General features: G+C 42.8%; 1 protein-coding gene across 2 annotated transcripts in view; it reads left to right on the top strand.

Moving 5' to 3' along the window:
* LOC123364573 (cartilage associated protein) overlaps positions 1–25,329 on the top strand; it is a 46,490-nt gene that overhangs the window by 8,343 nt on the left and 12,818 nt on the right. Inside the window, exons 3-7 of one of the 2 annotated variants that reach the window (XM_045006806.1) lie at positions 1,243–1,414; positions 5,350–5,478; positions 9,060–9,205; positions 13,178–13,261; positions 17,399–17,489. In XM_045006806.1, the coding sequence (XP_044862741.1) occupies positions 1,243–1,414; positions 5,350–5,478; positions 9,060–9,205; positions 13,178–13,261; positions 17,399–17,461 (594 nt within the window). In that variant the 3' untranslated portion in view covers positions 17,462–17,489. Of the gene's footprint in view, positions 1–1,242; positions 1,415–5,349; positions 5,479–9,059; positions 9,206–13,177; positions 13,262–17,398; positions 17,490–25,329 lie in introns of those variants that run through there. The other variant, XM_045006807.1, reaches the window with a different exon arrangement.

Raw genomic sequence — 25,329 nt, 5'->3', positions numbered from 1 at the left:
GTTCTCTACCTGCAGTCTGCTCTCCTTGAATACCCCCATTGACTTTCTCTCTCAATGCATTAGATTCAAGGTTCTCATTCTTCTTATAATCTTGCTCTGAACTCTATCCCTATTTTCCATCCCATTCCTTCTCATCTTCCCAGTCACCTGTTTGCTACTTTCTGTTTCTCACATCCTGTTACATTATCCTTTGTGCCTGGGGCAGTCCCCTTTTTTTTCCATCTGCCAACAATCTTCTTTCTCCTCTGTCAAATCCCTTCTTATAACTCATCTCAAGCTCACTCTCTTCTACCCTCGCCTCATTACAGTAAATGTAGCTATAGCACTAGCACACCGATTTGAAAGCTTACTCCTTTGACCTGGAACTTTATGCCTGTAGGTATGTCATCCAGCTAGTTTATAGTAAACCATGAAGTCAAAGCAGCCTTTATATAATAGTGTCCAAGCTGAGGGCCAGATCCTGTTAAGAATGTAACAGCCATTTAATTTTGTGCATGCAAGTAGTGAACTCAACAGGACTAGGCAAGTATGCAAAGTTATTCAGGTGTATAAGTGCAGGATCAGGGCCTAAAACAACTAGGAAATACATCTATGCTGCAAAGAAAACCCACAGCACCGAGTCTCAGAGCCCAGGTCAATTGATTTGGGCCTGGGTTGCGGGGCTAAAAACATCAGTGTAGATGGTCCCGCATGGGCTGAAGCTGGGGCTCCAAGACCCTCCCCCCCTTGCCAGGTTTCAGAGTCCAAGTTCCAGCCCAAGTAGGAACTCCATACTGATGTTTTTAGCCCTGAAGCCTGAGCCCTGGAAGTAGGAGTCAGTTGACCTGGGCTCTGAGACACAGTGATGCAGGTTTTTCTTTGCAGTGTAGACATCTCCTAGAACTCTCATTATGTCATTTGGACCTTGTTGAAAAAATATATTTTTAAAATTTGATTGTGGCTGAGGGTCACACTGAAATCTCTCTTCCACAAACTTATCTATCAGCTTTCTGAAATAGGATCATGTCCCCCACTCTCTCTAATAAATACCTTGAAATCTCTCTTGATTATCTAAATTTACTTACTTATTCCCACGTGTTACTTGAATAAATGAGGTTGTATTAAGATTGAGAAATAAATGGCATTCATTGTATTTGAATCCCCGTAATTAAACATTTTATTTTTATTCACTGGAGCCCATAGAGCCACTACTTTTTCCACAGATTTAAAAACTGCTACTTCTCACTTCTGTTTGTTTTTCAGACTCTCTTTGTCAGGGCTGTGAGGGCATACAATGGGGATAACTGGAGGACCTCCATCTCCGATATGGAGCTTGCACTTCCTGATTTCTTCAAAGCCTATGATGACTGCCTTGCAGCCTGTGAAGGTTCCCGGGAGATCAAAGATTTTAAAGATTTTTATCTTTCAATAGCAGGTTGGTGTTCGGCAGCACCTTAGCTCTAGAACAGGGGTGGGCAAACTTTTTGGCCCAAGGGCCACATCTGGGAATAGAAATTGTATGGCAAGCCATGAATACTCACAAAATTGGGGTTGGGGTGTGGGAGGGGGTGAGGGCTCTGGCTGGGGCCAGAAATGAGGTGCAGACTCTGGGGTGGGGCCAGAAATAAGGAGTTCAGGATGCGGGAGGGGGCTCCAGGGTGGGGTGTGGGCTCTGGGGTGGGACTGCGGATCAGGGGTTTGGAGTGCAGGAGAGTGCTCCGGGCTGGGATCAAGGATTTGGAGGGCGGGAGGGGACCAGGGCTAGGGCAGGGAGTTGGGGTGTGGGGGGAGGCTCAGAGTTGCAGCCTCTGGGCTACACTTACCTCAAGCGGCTCCCGGAAGCAGCGGCATGTCCCTTCTCCAGCTCCTACCCAGAGGTGTGGCCAGGTGGCCCTGCACGCTGCCCCGTCCACAGACATCTCCCCTGAAGCTCCCCTTGTCTGTGGTTCCCAGCCAATGGGAGCTTTGGGGGCGGCACTTGAGGCAGGGGCAGCATGTGGATTGGAGCCCCCTGGCTGCTCCTACATGTACGAGCCAGAGGGGAGCCATGCCGCTGCTCCTAAGAGCCGTGTGGAGCACCCCTGACCCTGCTCCCCAGTTGGTGCACTAGAGCGTGACAAGCCCCAGACCCCGCTCCCCAGTGGGAGCTGGCTGGCAAGATCTGGCCCGTGGGCCAAAGTTTGTCCACCCCTGCTCTAGGACAAGGAGTCTTGAATACGTATTTTAGTTTCTAAATGAGTGTTGTTGGTGTGTGCTTTTCATGCTCCTCGTTCTGCATGGTGACCTGCATGATGCCTCTTCAATGCCAGATTGGGGCCCATGTTAAAGAAGAGTTATAGTTGGCCTTATCAATAGCTATCTTGTCCTTGGAAAACATAAGTACTATAGGAAAGCCATAATGGAGGGTGTTCATATAGAGAAGACTATTAAAGTGAAATGTGTTGGTGTTTCTGTATATCTGAGTAGCCTTCTAGGAAATGGTAAGAATTTCTCCGTCTCATTAGCAGTATTAATCCAGACCCATTTCTCACCAGTAACTTTATTTGCTATTGAGCTTCTGTCACACTGTCTGGTATGGCTTACAACTCAGAGTGCCATTCTCAGGTCAGACTGTCAGGAAAGAGGGCAGACAACCCAAACTGGTGATATATTCTATAATTAGATTTTACCAAGCCAGTAACAAATGTGCACTTATGGATCACTATATTAGTTTTACCATGGAGTCACAGAGATCCCCTTTACCACCCAGGCAAACTAGACTTTGTGTTGAAATAACCTACAGTGAGGTGATTTTATTTCCAACCTCAGCGGGTTGGTTACTTACCTCAGGTCAATGGATACTCAGGATCTCACACCAAAGACAACACTGACAGCCAATTTCTCTAGTAAACTAACTAAAGAATTATTAGCTATGGAAAAGAAATTAGAGTTATTGAGAGGTTAAAGCAGATAAAATACATTAATAGGTGAATCCAAGTTTGTAAGTTCAAAGTGATAGCAGAGATGTAGTGATCTGCTAATTTTCTATATGTCTCTCAGGGTTACTCAGAATAACTTTGGGTATCTCTCCAGTCACTCAGTATTCCACCCTGTCAGAATCCATCAGTCCAGATATACAGTATCATTCCCTCAAACCACTATTTATAGATCCTCTTCACAGAAGACTATCTGAACAGTGTCTTCACCCAAGTGGGTTTTGATGAGTAGCAATTGCAGATTGAGCCTGTGAATTTCCATTATTCAAAGCAAGGGTCATTGTGTTCAAGTCAGCATTCTATTTCCCGGCATTCACAAGTAATTAGGCTATGTCTATACTACAGGCCTGACAGCAGCACAGCTGTACCGAAAGCTATGCCACTGTAAGGTCTCCCGTGTAGCCGCTCTTTAATTAAACCCCATGAGCGGCATTAGCTATGTTGGCAGGAGAGCCTCTGCTAACCAAAAGTGCTAACCATTAGCCCTGTCCACACCAGCACTTTTGTCAGTGAAATTTATGTTGGTCAGGGGAGTGTATTTTTCCCACCCCTGATTGACAAAAGTTTTAAGTGTAGACAAAGCCATACCGTGATATAATAATGCGGTTGCCTGCCATTACATTATAATAGGGATAGATAAGTGAAACAATATAAGTGTCTATCGTTCATTAGCATTCATGAAGTTCTAATACCTGAATATACACACACTTTAATCTGGGGTTATTTAATTACAGGGACATACATAATGTAATGCATCAACCGGTTTATTGATAAGTGAAGACAATGCCATTAACATTCCCTTTCAACTCAGCTAACAGAAGTGAATTGGCCTTTGGCTCTGATTTGAGCTGGCAACCTGCTAGACAGCATCACAGCCTCAACATTTGACCTGGCAAATTTCTCCTCTCCAGTCTGTATTGTGAATATCTGTTGCATGCTCTGCAGTAGAGATATGCACTGTTGTTTGAGGAGGAATTTAAAAAAATTGAAATGCCTGCATCGCAAAGGATATAATTAGAAAAGCCACAGTTTTTGTGTTATCAAAATGGCATGTGTAAGTTTCCCTTGCTCCTCAGTAACAATGACAATAAATACCATCCCCAGAGCTATATGAATCTCAGTAAAGGGGTTGCAGAGAGACTTCTTTTCAAAGGTAGGTGTCTGGTAACACAGCACTAGAAATGCAGCAGAATTTCTAAATTGCCAAAAGGATGGCTAGCTTGACCTTGTATCCTGAAATGTCTCAGCACCACCAGTCAAGATAACTTTTTTTAAATTGAATTATAATTGACTGCAAGTATGGGGAGATGGGTTCCTAATTTTATGAGTAACACTTTTATATTTGGGGATCCTGAATTATGGATAATACTTGTATACAGATATCAGTCCCGGAAACACTTTTGCTGATTGCCTCATGTCATTTAGATAAGACATACCACCAAATTGCTAATTGCTGCGTTCAGAGATTCCATATCTTTTGTGAAAGAAGGAGTGATAAGCCCTGATGTTCTAATCAATTTCTGATGTGGGTAATTATATTCTGCCTTCCCATGTTCACCCTGCATTTTCAATGGATACAGTAGTCTTCACTTCTGGAAGGAAAGAGGGCTTAATAGATAGAGAAAAGGAACGGAGGGGCTGAGTTCTTGATCTTTTACTGTCTCTGTTGATGACTCAGTGCATTACCTGTCAGTTCCATTTTGTTGACAAAGTAACTGAAGCGCCAATATCTGCTTTACCTGGGTGTTGAGTGTTAAAGAGTTATTAATGTTCAGGACTTTGAGATCCTTTAAAAGGCTTGTAAGAAGTATATCTCAAAATTATTTATTACTTCTGGTTCTAGCCTGTTTTGAGCTGTTCGGTGGTTTGTAAATGAGTTTGTGAACTTGAATTTAGGATCTTATAGGATGAAAGACAGTCTATGAATAAGTTGTCATATTTGCATCTCTTTTATTGAGACCAAATACTGGAGAAAGGCAATTAAATAAGACTGCAAAGGTATCAACTACTTAAAAAAAAATCTCTATTAAGGTCACAGGTAGAAATACAGCAGTACTCCATTTCAATCATTTAATAGATAGAAATATCACTGTATATAAAATGTGTCAACACAGGCTGCCTTTAGGTGTCTGTAAAACATAACATAGCTATTTACTGAGACTGAAACTTTTGGTCTGAAGTCACTGGGGCCTGATTTCCAGAAGTGCTGCTCATTAACACTTCTTATTGACTTCAGCTGGAATTGTGAGGGCTAAGGATCTGTGAACATGAGGACCTTGGTGCCTAGGACCCAGGGGAGCAGTATGGAGCCATAGTGTATAGAGGAGCTGGCTGCAGGAGTACTTCTGAAACAGCTAGCTGTGTTCTATCCAGTTCTATCTCTGTTTTCCTGTAGATCACTACATTGAAGTCCTTGAATGCAAACTGCAGTGTGAAATCAACCTGACGCCGGTCATAGGAGGCTTTGTTGTGGAGAAGTTTGTGGCAACCATGTACCATTACTTACAGTTTGCCTATTATAAATGTAAGTAGTGTGTTGTTGTTTTTTAAATAAGCTTGGGATGGTGCTGGCAAGCCTCCTTCAGTGCCCTTCACCTCTAGTGACAATGATTTAGAATATTTTATTTATAGCATCTTGAAATTACAATTAATCTATTTTGGACCTAAAAGTCTGAGACGTTTAGTCTCCTTTCTACCTGGACATGTGTAAGTGCTGTTGATATCTATGGGAGACAAACATATGTGAGGAGATGTGAATAGCCCCCCCTATGAAAGTGATATGGGAAAAAAGCATTTTATGGCATGATCCTGCCAAGTGCTGAGCCCCTCTCAACTGCCACTGGAGTGACAGAAGTTGTAGGAGGTGCTTGGCTGTTAATGGTCTCTAATCAGGTTTCTATTAGAGAAATGAAGACTTGCATCTTAGACAATTACAGAATAAGCGTGATTTTATTTGTCACATTCTGCTGCATTTCTTTGTCTCCTGTTGGTACAATCTACTGGTCCTTCTCAGCACTTGTCTCCACTGGGGACTTCTGCATCAATCTATCTTAGATACTTATATGGCCCCCATTACTGTAGTGTGTAAGCACCTCACAATCATTAATGTATTTATTCTCAATACTCCTGTGAGGTGGGGAAATAGTGTTATCCTTATTTTACAGATGAGGAACTGAGTCACAGAGACACCAAGCAACTTTCCCAAGATAATCTAGGCAGTGTGTGGGGAAGCAGAAGTTGAACTTGAGTCTCCTGAGTAATCAAGCCATTGTTCCAACCACTTAACTATCCTTTCTTTCCTCGCCCCCTATTGTAGACATGTTTATCTGATGTACAGTGGCTGGAATCGATGCATTCTGGGTTAAACTGCATCAGTGCAGGCTATTTTTTACACAGGTGCAGCACATGTACACTAGGCATTTGCCTTGGTACAGCTAGATTATTGTAGTTATACAGGTGCAAAAACCCCAGTGCAGACAAGCCTTCAGTCCCAAACTAGCTTGCACAGCCTTTTTAGTTAGAGAAATGTGCGGTTTTACCAAGACAAGAGAGCTTTTTTGTTATATAAGGACATCCAACTATTTCAGCTAGGAAGAAGAGAAATTATGACCTAGAGGCAGTGCATCAAATATAATGCAAACCATTGAAAATTAATTTTCAAGTAGTATTTTTTTCCATCACAAAGGACTGCAAACTGTTTCATACATGTGTTTCTTTTCATAGTAGGACCTCATTCATCTGACTAGAACTGGGGACATGCATAAAGAGGGAACCTATTATTGCAACTCTCTCAGGAATGATAGTTCTTATGAAGGGGTTTGGGCAAATGAGGTATTCATAGGGTGTACTTGGTATGGGAACGGCTGATATGGCTGTAATTGTGTATGAAAGCTTCCTTGCACACTTTCTATGATGGATATTTTTTCATTTGTCTTTGGCTGGCTCTTTGAATACCCCTCAATTATTAAAGTGCAGTTGTACTCTTAAAAGTGACTTTGTAAACATTGTCCCTGCTTTCTCAGCAGATCTGCTCCTTGCATGGATTCAGAATCACATCTACTGACTGCAGTGACTAGAAGAATTTTCCCTGCTTTTTTCCCTAAACCTTTTTAAATTTCTGCAGAGACAATATAGCTGAGAGACAGAGCTAGGTTCTGTTCCTTGTTCAGAAAATAATTGTTTACTAATTTCCAATCAATTACACCTTTGCAGCCCTCTGAAGGGAAGTGTAACAAAAGCCTAATTTGACCAACTGAACTTTTATTGCTGTGGATATGTGAAAAGGTGTAGAAGGGTTGACTTACTGTGCACCCACTCATGGCTGGACATGGCACAGCAGACACCTCCTCTAGCGCTTATTGCCGACAGCCACTCTGGCCTTGTAGTAGTCTGCCTCTTCTTTTGATAGCCCTCCGGCCAGGTTATTCTTTAGTTCCACCATTTCCAGAATAACAAAGTCCAATGGAAAAAGTCCAGCATCCTCGCAAAAGGGCTTTGCCCCCAATGGGCCCCTGTAGTCCTCACCACCCTTCACTTGGGATTATCAGGGGCCTCTCATTACCCTTCCCAGAAGCTGGTAAAGGAACCCAGGCCCTCCCACTACACTGAGTTTCATTTCAGAGACCCTGTAACCCGCAACCAAGGTCTGCTCTATCAGATTCCTTGCTGCTGCCTCATTGGACTTCTTCCTGCCATAGCCGGTCAGCAGGCTTCTCCAGGTTTACCCTTCTCTCAGGGCCAGGACTCTTTTTCTCCCACCCCAGAATCCCCCAACAAAATTCCCAAGCTAAGAGTACCAACTTAAACCAACTTCTGCCCTCTTCAGGTGTGACTTTCCATCCCCCTTTGCTCCTCAGTGGGACACCTTGCAGGGCTCTGTGAAAGTCCAGATTCTGCCTTATTATCAGGCCTCTTCACCAGAGCTTGTGCCAGCCCGATGGCTGCTCTGTACCTTCCTGGCCTCTTGCTAGACTTTGCTACTCAGGAGAGGATGTGCTGGGCCAACTCTTCCGTTGATCTTCATCTGTGACCTTGCTGATCTCTCCATTCTCTAACACCAAGAAAAGGACTACAGTCTCCTTCTAAGACGTGCTTCCTCTCTTTATAGTCACCGTGACCACCCCTGCCCCAGCTGAGCTTCATCTTTAATTAAACCAGGCCCATCCTCCGGTGCAACCAGGTAGTATACTTGGCTTCTCAAGCCCATATTAATCCATTCCTTAGCTGTATGTGAGTACACACCCGATGACAAAATGAAAGAGTCCGGCTTGACTTTCTAAGACCACATTGAGGTTGAAGGGCTGGCAGTTAGAAGGAACACATTTGATAAGAAGATCACTGAGAATTTTACAGTCTCTTTTTAGGTATAGACCTGCATTTTAAGAGCCAAATTTTGCCTTTGGATGCATGCCTAGCTCCTGCTGACTCCTATCAGAGGGTAAAATTCAGGCTTGAGTTGGGGTCTTTTCTGCCTCTTGTGTGTGCCATTTTATTATCCATTTTTATTAAACACCTCTGTGTTTGCTTTTCCCTCACCCACTTAACTCAGTTTTACCATAAAAAATGCTACAAAATGGGGGAAGATAACCAAATTGGGCCAATACTGCCCTGGTTGTTGGAATGCAGGGAAGAGTTTTTGGTTATGGGTTTTGTTTTTTTTTTTTTTTCGTTTTTTGTGTGTGTCAATGGTAGACTTTTGATATAAGATTATCTCTTGCATTTTTATGGTGAGAGAATTGCAGGTCTTTCAAACAATCTCCACAGTTAAGAAGTGGGCTCTTTGGAGCATGCCTTGCATATTGTCATCTCGTGAAATAACCTCTGAGTGGTACACATCATTCATCCTGTTACTTGAGCAAAGTTGTAGCCAGGTAATGTTCTGTCCAAGCTTTTCAGAGTAGGCCAGGATGGAGATTTTTTTGATTTTGTTTTTTAAGTATGTCCTTTCTGGGGGGTTATTTATTTTTATACAGTTAGGAGGGAAGAATTTAGGAGGAATACTGTGCCTGTCGTCACCTGAATTTCCTGAGTTTGGATAATAAAGGGAAATGTGGGCTGTTGCTCATTTACCTTCTCTGAAGGCTTATGTTTGTTTTATTAATTCAGTGAATGACATGAAGAATGCAGCTCCTTGTGTTGCTAGCTACATGCTCTTTGACCAGAAAGATGAAGTGATGAAACAGAACATGGTCTATTATCAGTACCATAAAGACAAATGGGGACTCACAGAGGAGGATTTCCAGCCCAGACCAGTAAGTTGAGTGGGTAAATTGCTTGCAAGATGTCTCCTAATATTACCCCCGAATCCAACAGAGTGAAAGTTATGGCAGAGAAGGATTGTTTAGAGGTTTTTGTGTAGAACACAATTCACTTACTAGAATCAGAGAGTTGTGAAAAATATCTGTATATTGTGTTGTCCTACATGTGTAGGGAAGGGATTTTACAATTCTTCCCTCTCTGCTGGAGCATGCTGATGCACACATTAATTCACTGAGATATCAAACATGCCTGTTTACCACCTTATCTACACTTGTTTATTTTATCTGCCTGTGAGGGCTACCTAACCAGTCACTGAAGTCTGGAAGTCTCCAGATCTTAGTGGCATCAGAATAGCATTGGGACTCTTGTTGGTCACTTACTGCTTGTCAACAGATCACACCCAGGTCATGAAAGCTGCTTTGTTTTCTTCTAAGTTCTGTAAGCAATGGACTGTAGCTATGTTTAATAACCATATTTACACCATTTTCCACAAATGATTTCAGAACATATTTGCTTGCTGTGGACAGGAACAACCACATTAAAAAGGTTTTTGAGAAAGCAGTTACATAGCCAGGGTGACTGGGATATACCTATGCTGTATTACACTTAGCCATCTAACCTAGAATGCCTTCTGAAAAAACTTTTAACGTGGCTTTCTTCCAAACCGGCCGGCCAAGCCATGTTATAAATCAGTTTAGCAAGGAACCAAGATAAAGTGCGGCTATACTTTGAAAAGTGACTCTGTAAAAATGGTATAATGGGGCTCTGACTCAGCTTGATTTCCAGATCCAATGTTCCCAGTTTACAAGTAAAAAAAAACCAAAAAAACTCATGCTTTTTTAACTTGGTTCTTTCTCGTGCCTTCTTGCCAGTATTATGGTTCTACAGGCAAAATAATGTCACTAGTGACACGTGCACAACCCCATCAGCTTCAGTGGGTTTGCACATGTGTAACTGACTGGAATTCAGTTAACATTTCTGTTGATGATGCATGGTCCAGAATATAATCTGGCTCACACTCACTTAGGGTCTGTCTTCATTGCACAGTTAATTTGGGTTAGCCTAGCTGGAGTGAGAGCAGCCACACTGTGAAACAACACTCAAGCTGCTGTATCCACACTGGCACCACACTCATTCGTGTGTGGCACTTAAATGTGTAGGTGCATGTCATGTGATTCTTAGTACTGCAATAACCTGAACCGCTCTGTGAATTGGAGGAGAATTTGTCTGTCCTTTCTGGGCACGTAGCGGAGAATTGTGAGAAGGCATTGGAGGACAAGTGGCATTCAAATGACACTAGCCTGTATCCACACTGTAGAGTGATCATGTTAGCAGCTGACAAGTTGTGTTCACTTGAACTTTGAGCCTATATCCCCTCTCAGGTCAACAAACTCAAGTTAAAAGCACGACCACTCGAGTTTAAGGGTTTTGTGTGTGCATGAGTTGGAGCAACACAAGAGTTATTCTTCAACTTAACTTTGTAGTTAAGACAAGCCCTGAACTGTGCTGGCTTTGCAGGGCTAACAGGAGCAAAATGCAGTAAAATCTCATTGTCTTGACAGTCAGTAGGTATGAGTCTGAGCTCACACAGGGAACAGATCTGGTGAGTGAGAAGGTGCCATTTTTATATAGTCCCCTTTCAAAGTAGAGTGAACTTCAACATGGCTGCGAGATCCATAGGGAGTGACTTATGTAATGGCCATAAATGTAAAGTTTCTAAGAAATTATCCACCTGCAAATGCATTTGGGATGTGGAATGCAGAGAAAGAAGCACAAACACCCATACTCTGACACTGTAGGATTCATTGCAGAGATGGGCAAACTATGGCCTGCGGGCCACATCCGGCCCGGGAGACCCTCCTGCCCAGCCCCTGAGCTCCTGCCCTGGGAGGCTCACTCCTGGCCCCTACTCTGCTGTTCCTCCTCCCCCGCAGCCTCAGCTCGCCCTGCCGCTGGCGCAACACTCTGGGCGGCAGGGCTGCGAGCTTCTGGGGCAGTGCAGCTTCAGAGCCCAGCCTGACCCGGTGCTCTGTGCTGCACGGTGGCATGGATGTCTCCAGCCGGGCGCCTGTCCTGGTGCTCTGGGCAGCGCGGCTCTAGCACCGCCAGCCACCAGTGTTCCAGGCAGTGCAGTAAGGAGGCGGGGAGCGGGGGGGTTAGATAGAGGGCAGGGGAGTTTGGGGTGGTGGTCAGGGGGTGGGGGTGTGGATAGGGGTCAGGGTGGTCAGAGGGTGGGGAACAGGGGGATTGAATGGGGGCAGGGGTCCCGAGAGGGCAGTCAAGAAGGGGGGGTTGAATGGGGCAGCGGGGTACAGTCGGGGTGGATGGTCCGGGGACAGGGAGAAGGGGTGGTTGGATGAGGCAGGGGTCCTGGGCGGGGAGACAGTCAGGAATGAGAGGAGTGGTTGTATGGGGTGATGAGGGGGGCAGTCAGGGGCGGGGGTTCTGGGGGAAGTCGGGGAAAGGGAACGGGGGGGTGGATGGGGCAGGAGTCCCGGGGGGTGGGGAGGCATCAGGGGGCAAGAAGCAGGAGGGGATTGGGGGTGAGCGCCAGGCCATGCCATGCCTGGCTGTTTGGGGAGACAGCTTCCCCTAACCGGCCCTCCATACAATTTCCGAAACCTGATGCGGCCCTCAGGCCAAAAAGTTTGCCCGCCCATGATTCATTGACTACTTTCAGGAGCTAAAGCCTGCAGCACCTGTATGTTTATGCACTATTTTAAATGCATACAACTACATTGTGCTTATCCTTTGATCCTCCAAAAAATATTAAAAATTGCTTGTTGTTTGAGTTGCCCAGCAGAAAATCCCACAGTTGGCCTGCTTTGCACTCCCCTAGCAGTTACCAGGGCCGCCCAGAGGATTCAGGGGGCCTGGGGAAAAACAATTTCAGGGGCCCCTTCCATTAAAAAAAAAAAGTTGCAATACTATAGAATACTGTATTCTTGTGGGGGCTCCTGCAGGACCTGGTGCCCGGGGCAAATTGCCCCACTTGCCCCCCCCCTCTGGGCGGCCCTGGTAGTTACAGTGGGTTACATTGGCCAGGGGCTGCATTTTGCCCGTATGCTATGCTTTGGACACTGTTGTGAGAGAGAAGGAGTCCTTTCTCCTGTTACTCTCCCCGAAAGAGTTATATGGGACAAACATTGCAGATGGTGGTAATACCACCAAACATAGCAACTGTTTACTATAAGATAGATTGTGATGTTCAGCCACCACTCTGGGTAGAGGGCAATGCACCATACCTCAGCATGCATAGGCGCCGGAACTAGGGGAGTGGCAGGTGTTGCAGCACCCCCAGGTTTCACTGTGAAAAGTTTGCTGGTGCTGTCAGAACAAAGCTAGCACTATTTCATGATTCTTGAGAATCCCGGAGCTGTGCTGCACCCGTTTGGTATGAGCAGGAATTGCGCTTTTTCACATTGCTTTTGAACACACATGGTTTGCAGCTTCATTAGCTGGCTTTCAGCACGCCCACTATAAAAAGAGTTCCAGAGCCACTGTCAGCATGCGTCTCTCTCCATGGCTGGCCAACTCCATAGAATGGTGTGGAAGGAAGCCTGGGCTCCGTCAAGCACACTAACCACTCACTTTGTGCATCTTCATGAACACCAGGCCAGGTATGGTCGGACCCTATAGCTGCTTACTTTGGGATCTCGTTCATTTAGTCTCAAACTGGCTAATTTTTAAGACGTCAAGAAGATTCAAAAGGATGACACAATTTGAAGGATTCACAGAAAGTATTAGATATTCTGCTTAGTGTATTTGTTCATTCGTTACTTCCATCTTCCTTTCGCAAACATGGGGCAATCTTGAAATTAACCCAGAATAGTGCTGAGTTTGGAACTGACTTTGCTAGAATAGTCACAGGTGGTATCTGATGCCTTGGGATAAATTCAGAAATATGTTCACAATGTCTTATTGGCCTAAAAAATAATCTGAAAATTTTGTTATTGTTCTGATAGGAAGCAGTTCGATATTATAACATAACCACACTTCAGACGGAAATGTATGAATTTGCAAAGCAGCATATAATGGATGATGATGAGGTGAGTTTTTGAGAGCTGAGGGTATAGTAATATATACCACTAGTGACACTAAAATAAATGTGATATGTGAAATATTTATGACGTATCATAGATATAATCCTGTGGCATGTATAGAATATGACAAAATACTCTTTTGTAAAGAAAATAATTATTCAGATTATCATAGTCTTCTTTGAAAATAGAAAAAGACCCAGAAAATCTAGTGTGTATATATGTGCCTTTGGGACAGTCTATATGGGACAGTAGCACTGTTGACACAAATGTAGAAGTTGTGTGTTCAGCAAACAAAAATGACTTTATAAGATCATCTGCTCTGCAAAACAGGAGCACCAGGGGGCACAAAAGTGGTGCTTGTATATCTAAGCTTGAAATTTTCTTAGTCTTTTTTTTAATCTACTTAAAACTAGATTTAAAAATTATTCTAACTTTTGTCTAGAAATAACCACTTTTTAAAATTTAACTTTTCTTCAGCAAATAGTCCTGTTATCTTTGCTAATTCTTATTACACCATTAAATTTTGGTCTTCAAGTCTTATTTCTTAATTGCTTAAAATTCATGAACAAATGATACATAATTGACTACTAAGAGGTATGAAATTATTTATGTATTTTCATCAGTGCAGGAAAAATGGTTAAATTGCTAAGAGACCAATTTTTTCTTCCCCACAGCTGGAATTAAAGTATAAATCATGTGTTTAAAGAAAATAACTTTCAGGCAGAAAGGGTTTGTTTGTTTTAATTTTCTGTTAAAGTTAGGGAACGGCCCACTGGTGGCATAAAAATAAATGCAGTGTATAAAATATTTGGCCTAGGACTAGGCTGAAATCTATCGTATAACTAGGATAAATATTCCTTGCAATGATCACTGTTAGGGTGTTCCCAAGTTAGAACTGAAAATGGAGGGAAGGTGTACCATTTTATAATATGAAATTGTTACCTTGTGATTTTGACTGTGTCTGACACAAAGGAAAGGATACATATTTTACATCTTAGAAGCAATGCCACCTATATGAATGACCTAAAAACCTGTACTAGAAGTAAAGCTCCATTCCAAGATTAGACTCTAGAAAGGTTGAAAAGACACCCCACCCACCCTCGCCCCAGAAGATGTCTATTGTGATTTAACTCTGTGATGTGTTCTTGGTAAGGCTCCCTGTAGGGTTAAGCTTAGGTGAGGTTTAGAGATCTTGCTTGGTTAATACTTTTTGAAATAATGTATTTTTCCTGTATCCATAGAGTGTTTTTGGTTTTCTCAGAGATTGCAAACATTTGGGCACTTTTTAAGTTCCCCAGTTGACTTGTAAAATATTAGCCCATAAAGTTTAATGTTAGACATAAGAATACATTTCTTTTGTAATTTTTCTCAGTTTGCATCTGCTGTTATAACTGAAAGGAAGGGTAATGAAGGAGGTGGGGAAGCATTCCACCATGATGACCTTGAACATGTGTTTTTAGAACAGAGATTATGGAGACAAACTATAGCCCTGGGCACGGTACATAGAATAAATGGGAGTGAATAGTTGTTGAATGTTATTCCTTTAAGTCATTCAGCAATATAATATAGTCATTACATGTTCCCCTAAAACTTCATGCTTTAAAAGGGCCAATTTCACAAAGCTGGATTAAACAATTATGAAGTAAATCAGCTGGGAAGAAGAATATGAGCAGAAAAATGTGTGTAATAATTGGAAATTGATTAAGAGCACTATTTACTAGATGCTCAAAAAGCCCCAATAAAGGAAGAAGGCCGTATTAGAAAACCAGCTTTGTTTAGAGAAGAAGTGAAGGCAACTATTTAAAAAAAATGAAAGAAAGGGGAAGTTGATAGTAATGAATATAAATCAAGCTAGGAATTGTAGAAAATTCATAATGGGTGCTAAAGGACACAAGGAGAAATCTATGGCCAGCAGAGTAAAAGACAATAAGGAAGAGTTTTTAAAGTATATCAGGAACAAAAAGAATCCCCATAGTAGTATTGGCCATTGCTAGATGGAAATGGTAGAATTATCAGTAATAATGCAGAAAAGGCAAAAGTGTTCAATAAATATTTGTTTTCTATTTGGGGGAAAAAATAGATGATGCAGTCATATGATGATGATGGTAACACTCTTTTCATTCAGGAAGATGTTGAACAGCAACCAATAAACTTAGACATTTTAAAATCAGCAATTCCATATAACTTGCATCCAAGGGTTTTAAATTAGCTAACTGAGGAGCTTGCTGGTTCATTAATGTTGATTTTCAATAAGTCTTGGACATTGGGGAAGTTCCAGAAGACTGGAAAAATGCTAATGTTGTGCCAGTATTTAAAAAGGGTAGACCCTGGTAATTATAGGTGTGTCAGTTTGACATTGATCCTGGGCAGGATAATGGAGCAGCTAATATGGGAATCGATTAATTAAGAATTAAAGAAGGGTAGTATAATTAATGCCCGTCAATATGGGTTTATGGAAAATGCATCTTGTCAAACTAATCTGAAATCTGAGATTGCAAGTTTGGTTGATAAAGGCAAGTGTTGATTTAATGTACTTAGAATTCTGTAAGGCATTTGACTTTGTATCGCACAACATTTTGATTAATTTTATATTGTTCTAGTTTTTTAATGTGGCACACAGTAAATGGATTAAAAGCTGGTTGATAGTTTTCAAAATGTAATTATAAATAGGGACTCCTCATCAAGTAAGTGCATTTCTAGTGGGGTCCAATAGGGATCAGCCCTACACTATTTAACATTTTTATCAATATCCAGAAGAAAACATAATCACTGATAAAGTTTGTCATGTGACCCAAAAATTGGGGGAGTAGTAAATAACATAGAGGACCAGTCACTGATTGAGAGGGATATGGATCTCTTGAGAAGCTGGCAGAAGCAAATGGTGTTTTGATATCAGTAAATGTAAATGTATACATTTGGGAACAAAAAATGTAGGTCATATTACAGGATGGGGGACTCCTGGGAAGCTGGACTCTGAAAAAGATTTCAGGGTCATGGTGGATAATCAGCTGAATATGTGACACTATGGCCAAAAGGGCTAGTGTGACCTCAGGAAGCATAAACAGGGGAATCTCAAGTAGGAGTAGGTAGGTTATTTTACTTCTCTGTATTTGGCACTGTGTTCAGTTCTGGTGCCCACAGTTCAAGAGGGACATTGATAAATTGGAGAGGTTTCAGAGAAGACCCAGGAGAATGATTGAAGAATTATAAAAGATGCCTTATAGTGATAGACTTGAGGAGCTCAATCTGTTTATCTTAAAGAAAAAGTTAAGGGGTGACTTGATCACAGATTCTATGTACCAACATGAGGAACAATAGTCAATAATGGGCTTGTCAATGTAGGAGAGAAAGCTATCATGTGAGCCAGTAGCTGGAAGTTGAACTAGACAAATTCAGACTGGAAATAACGGTACATTTTTAACAGTAAGGTAATTAACCATTGGAACAACTTATCAAGGGTCATAGTGGATTCTTCATCACTGGCAATTTTTAAATCAAGATTGGATGTTTTTCTAAAATATTTGCTCTAGGAACTTACTTTGGGGATGTTCGATTGCCTGTGCTATACTGGATGATCAAAATGGTCCTTTCTGGCCCTGGCACCTATGAATCCAAAACCAGCGAATGACCTTTTTCTGGTTGCATTTGGATTCTGCAGAAGGTGGTCAGGTCAATCTTTGTTGGCAGGTACAATACGATCTTAGTTTAAACTCTGAGCGGGCATTACATTTTGGGTAAAAAACAGCACTATTAAGGGCCATGTGATCTCTGAAGATCACTTAAAAAATATCTTCCCCCGCTATCCCCAAATAAATAAATACATCCTCATTGTACAATATGGGGCATCACTTCCCTCCTTCCATGGTTCACCAAGAAACTCTGCAGTTTTTTCCCTTACAGATCTTGAGGAACTTAGAGGAGACCATGGCCATCCACATGGAGTCCATGTGCTTTTGCATTGGTTCTGGCCTCTACTGGTTTACCCCTAATGTTCCTGGCTACCAGGAGCTCTCCCTGGCTACTGCTGCTTCTGAGGTCCCCAGAAGGGATCATATGGAAAAGATAAAACAGCATTTCTGCTTGTCAGGGGGAGGGTTATGTTTTGTCCCAAGCCCTCCAGTCACCAGTTCTCCCCCTACACAGATTCTGGGTACAGAGGCTACCCTTGCAAGGTCTAAAGGAAGAGAGATGATTCAGTACAGGTGACTGAACCCACCTTCCATGCCAGGAGGAGTTGATTTGCATGTGGGGAGTCCTCGTTGTGCACAGGTCTCTGGGAGGATCCATGCCAAAGAGTTTGTTTGCGAACAGTCTGTTTTTAAAGAAACTGTCTGGTCGGGACAGATGCAAGGCCTGTGGTGCTCCATGTCTTGCCCACCTGATTAAGGATGGCTGGGATGGGAGTGAGAAAGTCCTAACAAAAGAGAACTTGGAAACAAGAAGGCTGGGAAAATTCAAAAACTTCACCCAGATTTGACAGGACAGTTTATTCTATACAAACAGTGTAAAGTAGAAGACAACATTAAATAGGGATGTGTTACAGGGAAATATATTAAAAATTGAGCCGGGGGAGAGAACCTTCCTTTTGCTCTTGTCCGTCTGTTTCAGCTGCAAGTGTCTTATGACATGGACCATATCTCTGTGAAGTGTACTGGACCAAGCTTGCTGTCTTTATAGTGAGCTATAAGCCACCAAACCTAAACTGTAACCTCAGAAGAAAACCACTTCATCAGTCCTCGAGTGGATGATTCCCAGCCAAAAGGATTAATAGTGTGTAGGTCTCTTCCTAGATGGACGGTGCTCTTTCTCTAAAATCATTTAGCTCTTTATTTAGATTCCACAGTGCTCTCCTGTCCAAAACCAAGCATATCTTTTTAAATCCTAGTAGTAAAGCAAGTGTGTCATTCAACAATATAGTGCAATAGTTAGAGGCCTGAATATGCACTAATAATTTTTGCATATGTCACTACAAGAAATACTGCCTCATTCTTGTTACTTTTTTAATGCTTTTCCACAAGGAAATTAAAACCTCTGTTCCAAATATTTTATGTACGTGGAGTGACAGAAAATATGAACACCAACTTGTTACAAAGTACTTTCTTTTCTTTAAAAAAGATTACTTATTATGTATCATTATTGAGTTTTCCACAATACAGATACAAATACATTATGCAGTGTTGTCATTCCTGAACAGAGATTCCTAAAGAGCAGTGTTGGCACTTAAAATACGGTGTATCTTGATTTATGTTCAGACATGTAATGAATATCCTGTGCAGGAGGGATCCTTAGAGGACAAAGTAAATCTAAACCCTAACATTCAAATTACACAGCTTTTAAAATAGCAGAGCGAAAAGTTGCTTTATGTTGTCATTTCAGCACATTACCCTTTAGCTGGAGTAATCTGGTGTAGCTCTGACTCTAATGGAGCTACACTAATTTACAACTGCTGAGGATTTGACCCATAATTATGTGTTTTGTTGAAAGTGGGGGGTTTAGGGATATTTTTACTTGGCCATTGTAAATTGTGCAACATCCACAAGTATTTGGCTGAGATGATCGTCTAACATGTCTTTTTTTCGTACCAAATCAGTAGATGGAAAAATTGTTGGCGGATTTGACTTTTTTTTGTCCCACTCTTTCTACTTGTATAGAAAAATAAATAAACAAAATGATTGAGGTTCAAATACAAACTTCCTTTGTGTGTGGCGCAAAGGAGAGTGATTGCAAATACTGACCGAATGTGGCTGCTGCGTGCAGGAGAGATGGCATAGCATTGGTCAAATTATTATTTGCAAATGATAATCTCAGTTTAGCCGAAACAAATTTCTGTTTGTAAATTGTTAGCAAACAGACTTTGAGTTTTATAAGCTTACTTGTTATTTCTAGTTGTTCAAAAGTTTGTGCAGACTAATGTGGTGTTTAAATGCCACCTGTTCGCTTTGACTATCTACTAGTCACTGTTACTGGTGTGCAGTTGATCATGGAAGTCACATAGTATTGTTTCTACTCCCTGTTTGGGTGACAACTTTTTAAAAAGAAGAATAGCAATTACTTGTTTGTTTGCAAATACATATGAAAAGCAGTTTTTCTCCAGGTATTTGTACAAAAAAACCCTTGTGAATGTTTGTAAATAGTGACTAGAATAAGCATGAACATAGTCTAATTGATTAAGCTTTTGGAATTTGAATCAGTGTTTGCAAGAAATGTTCTTGCAGTATTCAGCCAGATATAATGTACCAGGGGGTAGGCAACCTATGGCACGCGTGCCAAAGGCGGCATGCAAGCTGATTTTCAGTGGCACTCACACTGCCCAGGTCCTGGCCACCGGTCCGGGGAGCTCTGCATTTTAATTTAATTTTAAATGAAGCTTTTAAAACATTTAAAAAACCTTATTTACTTTACATACAACAATAGTTTAGTTATATATTATAGACATAAAAAGAGCCCTTCTGAAAATGTTAAAATGTATTACTGGCACGCGAAACCTTAAATTAGAGTGTATAAATGAAGACTCAGCACATCACTTCTGAAAGGTTGCCGACCCCTGTGATGTACCATGCTAGTCCCTCCATCTGGGTAATGTGGGGGGAGTGTTACAAAGACTGCTTTCAATGCAAAAAAAAAAAAAGGGGGGGGGATGTTTACAGAGCTATCCCAATGTAAAATCCTAGTGGAGACAAGAAACAGATTGCTTTTATGGTGATGTAGCTAATCAAGCTAGTTAACCCTATACCCCCTGCCCTGGATTGACCTTGTCTCCACTAGGATTTTGCATCAAGATAGCTTTCCTGATGTAACAATGTAGCCTATGTGGCTTGCTCCATTAAGAAACGTGCTGGGGATTTTTTTGTTGACTATTTTTGTGTGTGTTTTGTTTCAGTGGAAGCTAATACTGATCAAAGCAGCACTAATTTGTTGTCGGTGCTCTGTAAGCCATATCCAAGGTAGTGTCCCTGAATTAGGGATGTAAAAGATTAACCAGTAAGCAACCGGTAACTGGACCTTAACCGTTAACCCCCGCAGCTGGCTGCACCGGGTCAGCCAAATGGTGGGACCCCAGCCACGGCAGGCCAGCGGGACCCCAGCCGTGCTGGGCTGGACTGGGAAGGCTGGAGCGGCTTCGGCTGCACCCCAGTGGGGGCACCTGTAATTGTAGCACCTGTAGTAAATCAAGGTCCTGTCGGGAACCTATACAAAAACCCTGCTTCAGGCAGACAGGATGGTGCGAGGAAGGAGAGAGGGCTAGAGTTGGGAGGTGTGTTGCTGAGAATTGAAAGACCAGAGAACTGGAGAAAGGGAGACTCTGCCCCAGCAGGGCAGAGAGACTCCGTCCCACAGCATCAAGGACCGAGGGTAACCCTATCCAAGGAGGAAGAGGGTAAGAAACCCACAGGGGTTGAGAGGGGTGGAGGCTCAGAGTAAGGAGCAAACTCAGACCCTTTCCCTGCTTCCCTCCTCCAGCACCTTCCCAGGCCACTAGTGGGGCCCATGGTGCCCCAAGAGCAGGGGCAAGGGGTGGCATCCTAGCCCCACCCCACCTGCCAAGAAAAGCATGGACCCACCATACCAACATCGGCCATTTTGCCACATCATAATAATGCATTATTTTAATATTCTGTGATACTGCTATGCAACCAAACATGCTTCATGACAGTCTGTATGAAATTCCTGTACAAAATACTGTCAATGATCTGTATGGAAAGCATGGGTTATTACAGAAAAGTTGTTTTCCCCACAGTCTTTCCAGTCCACAATAAGAAATGTTAAAGCAGATTATATTTAGAGGCAGTGACATAAAAGGGTGACTAATATTTGCCATGCAGAAGCTAGTGTTCATTTTTGTCAGCCAAAGGAAAAGCATCTGCCCTGTGTGCCCAATGGGCCTGCAAGAGGGTGGAGGTGAGGGGGGGATAAGAGTGCTAATGGTCACTATTACTATGTTTAGGTGCACTGTGCTGGCCAAGGAAAAGATAGTGCTGGACCATCAGCCCCAAATGGACTGAGACAGCCATATTGACAGTTTTTTTTTCTCTATCCTGTTCATTTTAATAGCTGGGTGTTTCTCCTAAAAGGTTGTATTTTATTTCTTTCTCTCCTTGTGTTGTATATGTAATGTATTGGAAATGGACAGCAGTGACACATGGACATGGGGTGAAACTTCAAACCCAGTGTGTTACCCTATCCTTTGCGGATTCTGGGTTTTAGCCCACAAAAGCTTATACTCAAATAAATTTGTTAGTCTCTAAGGCCTGGTCTACACTACGAGTTTGTCGAATTTAGCAGCGTTAAAGCGAATTAACCCTGCACCCGTCCACACAACGAAGCCATTTTTGTCAACATCAAGGGCTCTTAAAATCGATTTCTGTACTCTTCCCCGACAAGGGGAGTAGCGCTGAAATTGACATTGCCATTTCGAATTAGGGTTAGTGTTGCCGCAATTCGACGCTATTGGCCTCCGGGAGCTATCCCACAGTGCACCATTGTGACCGCTCTGGACAGCAATCTGAACATGAATGCACTGGCCAGGTAGAGGAAAAGCCCCGCGAACTTTTGAATTTTATTTCCTGTTTGCCCAGCGTGGAGAGCTGATCAGCACAGATGACCATGCAGTCCCAGAATCAAAAAAGAGCTCCAGCATGGATCGTACGGGAGATACTGAATCTGATCTCTGTAAGGGGAGATGAATCTGTTCTATTAGAACGCTGTTCCAAAAGACGAAATGCCAAAACATTTGAAAAAATCTCCAAGGTGATGATGGACAGAGGCCACAACAGGGACTTAACACAGTGCTGCATGAAACTTGAGCTGAGACAAGCGTACCAGAAAGCCAAAGAATCAAATGGACGCTCACGGAAGGGCGACTGACGACCGTAGCTATCCCACAGTTCCCGCACTTTCTGAAAACCATTTGAATTCTGGGTTGAGCTCCCAATGTCTGAAGGGTCAAAAACATTGTTGCGGGTGGTTCAGGGTATATGTCGTCAGCCTCTCTCTCTCCTCCCCTCCCCCCTTGAAAGCAAAAGGAAAAAAATCACTTCTCACCTTTTTTCACTGTTACCGTATGTCTACTGGATGCTGCTGACAGATGCAGTGCTGCAGCGCTACACAGCAGCATCCCCTTGCCTTGCCTTGCCTTGCGGATGGCAGACAGTGCAGTATGACTGGTATCCGTCATCGTCATCTCATGGGTGCTCCTGGCTGGCCTTGGTGAAGTCGGTCAGGGGCGCCTGGACAAAAATGGGAATGACTCCAGGTCATTCTCTTCTTTAAGTTTTGTCTAATGGAGATTCAGTCCTGCCTGGAATATCATGCCATCTGGAGGCTTCTGCCTCAGGCTGCTCTCCCAATCGGCAGCACCGCGCGGTCGCACCTACCCCAGCCTACCCCTTGCTACCAGGGCTCACAATCAGATACTTAGACCTCTACATTTTGCTGCAAATAAAAAAATTAAGCTGCCGTTTAGAACTGTCCCCCAACATACATATCCCAGGACATTTTGTATTTTACCAGTGTCAGCCAAAGGCCCCCACACAAATGGAGATTCAGTCCTGCCTGTGCTTCTATCCTAGTGCTTATCACAGATTCCCATTTTCAGCTATAGGCTGAGCAAGTGCAGAATGGTGGTTCACTCTACTTCGCTGTAAGCCAACCACCCTCCCCTCCCTCCTTTGATCTCTGCTTGCAGAGGCAATAAAGTCAGTGTTGTTTCTTATTCATGCATTCTTTATTACTTCATCACACAAATGGGGAGATAACTGCCACGGTAGCCCAGAAGGGGTGGGGGAGGAGGGAAGCAATGGGTGGGGTTGTTGTAGGGGCACCCTCTAGAATGGCATGCAGTTCATCATTTCTGTGGAATGTCTGAGGCTCTGACCCGGAGGGACCGTTTGCCTCTCTGGTTCTTTAGTAGGCTTGCCTGATATTCTAGGCAGGACTGACTCTCCATTAGACAAAACTTAAAGAAGAGAATGACCTGGGGAGTCATTCCCATTTTTGTCCAGGAGCCCCCGACCAACCTCACCAAGGCCGGCCAGGAGCACCCATGACAGCAGCAGATGGTACAGTATGACTGGTAACCGTCTTTGTCAACTTGAAAAGCAGCAGACGGTACAGTATGGCTGGTAACCATCTTTGCTAACTTGCAAAGGCAAGGGGATACTGCTGTGTAGCGCTGCAGTACCGCGTCTGTCAGCAGCATCCAGTAGACATACGGTGACAGTGAAAAAAAGGTTGAACGGGCTCCATGGTTGCCGTGCTATGGCGTCTGCCCGGGCAATCCAGGGGAAGGGCACGAAATGATTGTCTGCCGTTGCTTTCACGGAGGGAGGATTGACTGATGACATTTACCCATAACCGCCCGTGACAAATTTTTGGCCCCGTCAGGCATTGGGATCTCAACCCAGAATTCCAATGGGCGGGGGAGACTGCGGGAACTATGGGATAGCTCTGGGATAGCTACCCACAGTGCAACCCTCTGAAAGTCGACGCTAGCCTTGGTACATGGACGGACACCACCGAATTAATGTGCTTAGTGTGGCCGCATGCACTCAACTTTATACAATCGGTTGCCAAAAATGGAAATCTGTAAATTCGGAGTAATCCCGTAGTGTAGACATACCCTAAGATGCCACAAGTACTCCTCGTTCCTTTTGCTTCTACAGACTACCACTCTGAAACCAAAGGGATCTGTATCTTTTTTTTAAATTTTTATTTGTTTTAAACACTGGCTACACTTGTAACTGCTTGTCATGCCAGTAAGTCTCATCAAATTGGATTAGATTGTGCAGAGACACTAAGCAAAGTTTAAAATGCAACTACTCACATTTCCCATTTTGAGAATTTCATGCTCAACTTGTCTTTTTGTTACTGTCAAGATATGTGGTGTGGCCCCAATATTTCCTCAGTCTTTTATTCTACCATTTAGCAGTTGATTAGCAACCTGGATAGCATGTTTGTTGATTTAAGCACCATATTTGTGTAACCCATATTAATACCATGTGACTTTGTCCCCACTACAAAGTGGGTAGACTACAGACAGAGGTTTATGACTTTGCTATTGCCTCTGCATCAGTGGGCTTAATCCTTTTATCTGAATCACTAGAGACTCACAGACAACCTGACTAGGGGTGTCATTACATTTGTCTTACTATTATTATTTATGTTCTATTAGTATCCAGAAGGCATAGAGAGCATTGGGAATTGAGAGCATCCAGCATCTTGCTGGAGGTATTAAATATTTTGCTGCATCCAGGCCCTTGGACTCCAGGCCAGTAGGAAGCTATTAGAGCTCTGTTGACAAGCAACTTTCCCAGGAGTTAACATCTGTGAAATATTTGCTGACCTCAATAATTTAAAATGCATTTTTATTTCAGCTCTGCATTCCCAACAAAGGGATGATGCCCTGTCATGAGGGTGCTAATGGGACAAGGATAGTGATCTGTCTATTCTTAGCTTTAACATGACAATCTAATTAAATCTTCTGACATACCATTGTAGCGTAGATAGCCTTTTAATGTGGATGCCATCCACAGACCATAATATGCACAAAATATAAATGTGCATATTATAAAAGCCGACTGCTGCAGAGGAGCATGTGGATCGGACACAGACTTTTCTTAGGGGAGAGTCTGATGATAGAGAATCTCCAGGTTATAGTCAGGAGCAGAGGACTGAAAAGTATAATGTAAGGGCCGGATCAGATGATAAACAGTCACATAAAAAAGAATCTGGCACATCAGAAAAAGGCAGGCTAATAAACAGGGACAAGTTTTTAAAGTGCTTGTACACAAATGCCAGAAGTCTAAATAATAAGATGGGTGAACTAGAGTGCCTTGTGATAAAGGAGGATATAGATAAAATAGGCATCACAGAAACCTGGTGGACTGAGACCAATCAATGGGACACAATCATTCCGGGGTACAAAATATATCGGAAGGACAGAACAGGTCGTGCAGGGGGAGGAGTGGCACTATATGTGAAAGAAAGTGTAGATTCAAATGAAGTAAAAATCTTAAGCGAATCCACATGTTCCATAGAGTCTCTATGGATAGAAATTTAATGCTCTAGTAAAAATA

This window comes from Mauremys mutica, chromosome 2 (genome assembly GCF_020497125.1).
Source record: "Mauremys mutica isolate MM-2020 ecotype Southern chromosome 2, ASM2049712v1, whole genome shotgun sequence".
Taxonomy (NCBI): domain Eukaryota; kingdom Metazoa; phylum Chordata; order Testudines; family Geoemydidae; genus Mauremys; species Mauremys mutica.
The sequence above is the reverse complement of the archived record's forward strand: the minus strand, read 5'-3'. Positions and strand labels throughout refer to the sequence as shown.